Here is a 2,474-nt window from a genome sequence, read left to right as displayed (position 1 = left end):
GACATAAAGAATACAGTCTTGAATTTCCCAATATAATGGGAACACTTTTTCCAGGTGAGAGAGAATTATAAGATGGTATGTACTCCAAGTACAAAACAATATTTGATCTCCCGAGTACCTGCGGTTTTGATCCTTCACCTAAAAAGAATGCAAGCGCAACGAGTTGATTTTCGCAAAGTATCAAGACATGTTTCATTTCCAATATTGCTCGATCTAGCACCTATCTGTAAGAATCATAAAAAAGCTAGAATTTATGCACTTTATGGTGTTGTTGAACATAGTGGAACTATTCATGGTGGACATTATGTTGCTTATGTAAAGGTAATTATTTAGATATTAAAAATTTGCTTTAAAATTTTATAAATCAATATAATATATTGCTAAAGATATCCGAAAAATTACAAATTTTTTGCAGTCGCGATTACCGTTAACACCAGATGATCCTCGATGGTCATTTTTGCCATCAAAAGATGTTAAAGATTCACAAGAAAGCCCATATGCTTCGAGTTCTGATTCTGATGCAGAAGAAACAGTGGAACCGCCACCTGGTAAATGGTATCATATTTCGGACTCTAGGTATATATTTTTTTTTTTATTATAGTTACAAATATAAGCAAGGGTTTATTGTCTTTAAAATTAAAACTGATAATCAAATACAGTGATTGTGGAAAACTTCTATATGAAGTAATCATTGAATAAGATGGAATGAATATGAAAAGTTACTTTGTCTTAGAAGAGAACATCCCCAAATGTCACTTACTGGTTTTATTGAAACTTACATATGATGTAGTTCTCGAAAAAAATTATTAACACGTATTTTCTTTTATCGGTCAACATTCATATTGACGGGGTGAAAACAGCCCCAAAGTTGGAGTGTCGAAACCTATTTAGTTCAATATCTCAGAAACTATTAGAGATAAAGGAATGGTTTAAATGTAGAAATTTAGATATTTTTTTAGATAACTTAATTTCATTTTTTAGGGTAATGGAAGTCGATGAAACAACTGTGCTGCAAAGTCAAGCCTATCTTCTCTTTTATGAAAGAATTCTCTGAATACTATCGCAGACGTTGAACTTAAGTACGAAGATTTGGATTTTATAACAATAAAACACTAATTGAAAAGAAAGGAATTAAAAGAACCTCAAAACATTATAAAAGCTTGATTATATAAGTTAATCAAGAGCAATTCTAAAATTCATTTCTGGAGCTGTTGACTTGAACATAAAATGTTACAACTGTTGAATATGTATGACTTTTCAAATTTTACATATTTGTAGATACTTATAGAAGTGAATAATTCTTGTTATTTCTTGTGTCCATTTTGAGAGAAAGAAGGAAAGAAAAGATAGTTCCTCACCCTCTTTTTCTTAGCATTGGATAAAAATTCAACGCCAAATATCGATAAATCGTATATGAATCTACAAGTATGTAAAATTTCAAAAGAATCAATTGTATGTAATTTTGTGACTTTTAAATAGATTTCTTTTTACTCGTTGTCAAATCATTTTTCATTATAATTAGCAATATCGAAAAACACATGTAACATTTTTTAAATATTATTTCAAGATTTTATTATTTTCACTATTTAGAACATTATTTCAAAATGTTTATTTTATCAAATATTTAGAATATTTGTATGAACAACTATTTGCAACAATAAATGCTATTTTTGCTGCGGTACTTATGCGTCGCTAAAGTTATACAAGTCTAGTACTATCAAATTATCAAAAAGGTTCTGCCGCGTTAAAATTCTAACAAAGTAATAAAGAATAAAACATATGAAGCAACAATGAAATTTGGATTTAGAATAAATAAGTAATAAAATGAATTGGGAATTAATATTTTTATCATTCCAAACAAGTAATTGACTTTAGTTGAATCTTTCTAAATGCAATTATAATTAATAAAATACATACAAAGGTCATACTAATTAAATTTTTACTTAACTGACATTTTTTTTTATTATTACTTATTCTTTTTCACGGAAATATTAATTAAATGTTATATAATTATTTTAGGGTTTTAGATTAGATTTAAAATTAAAAGTACCAATAAAAGAAATGTTATTGTGGTTTATTGTAAATGTTATCAAGTTCAAAGTTGAATTTGAATCGTTTAGAATCGTGTATATATGTTTTAACTGCATTTATAGTAATAAATTACTATTAACCATAACTCTTATGTTAGATTGTTATTACTTATTTTTTTTATTAAGCGCAAATATTTACTAGTTTCTTCCATTATAAACGCAGACGATGTTTAAGTTAGATATATCATCTAATGCAAAAGGTGTATGTATATTTCAATTACGTTACACCATTTAAAATAAAATTGAAAAACCGTGTCAGTCACGAGATCAAACTCAGTCTTCCCGCTTTCTGTGTACAGCCTAAGATGGATTATTGGTTAATATTAAAACTTATAATTATTTATAAATTTAATTTTAATTGTTTATAAAAAATGTACATTGAAA

The 2,474-nt window shown here is 27.1% G+C and overlaps 1 protein-coding gene across 1 annotated transcript in view; it reads left to right on the top strand.

The window, feature by feature from the left end:
• LOC108572240 (ubiquitin carboxyl-terminal hydrolase 45) overlaps nucleotides 1–1,054 on the top strand; it is a 6,540-nt gene extending 5,486 nt beyond the window's left edge. Inside the window, exons 11-13 of the mRNA XM_017934439.1 lie at nucleotides 55–321; nucleotides 416–576; nucleotides 982–1,054. Coding sequence (XP_017789928.1) covers nucleotides 55–321; nucleotides 416–576; nucleotides 982–1,054 — 501 coding nt within the window. The remainder of the gene's footprint in view (nucleotides 1–54; nucleotides 322–415; nucleotides 577–981) is intronic.
• The last annotated feature ends 1,420 nt before the right edge of the window (nucleotides 1,055–2,474 follow it).

This window comes from Habropoda laboriosa, unplaced genomic scaffold, assembly GCF_001263275.1.
Source record: "Habropoda laboriosa isolate 0110345459 unplaced genomic scaffold, ASM126327v1 scaffold65, whole genome shotgun sequence".
In the NCBI taxonomy this organism is placed as follows: Eukaryota; Metazoa; Arthropoda; class Insecta; order Hymenoptera; family Apidae; genus Habropoda; species Habropoda laboriosa.
The sequence above is the reverse complement of the archived record's forward strand: the minus strand, read 5'-3'. Positions and strand labels throughout refer to the sequence as shown.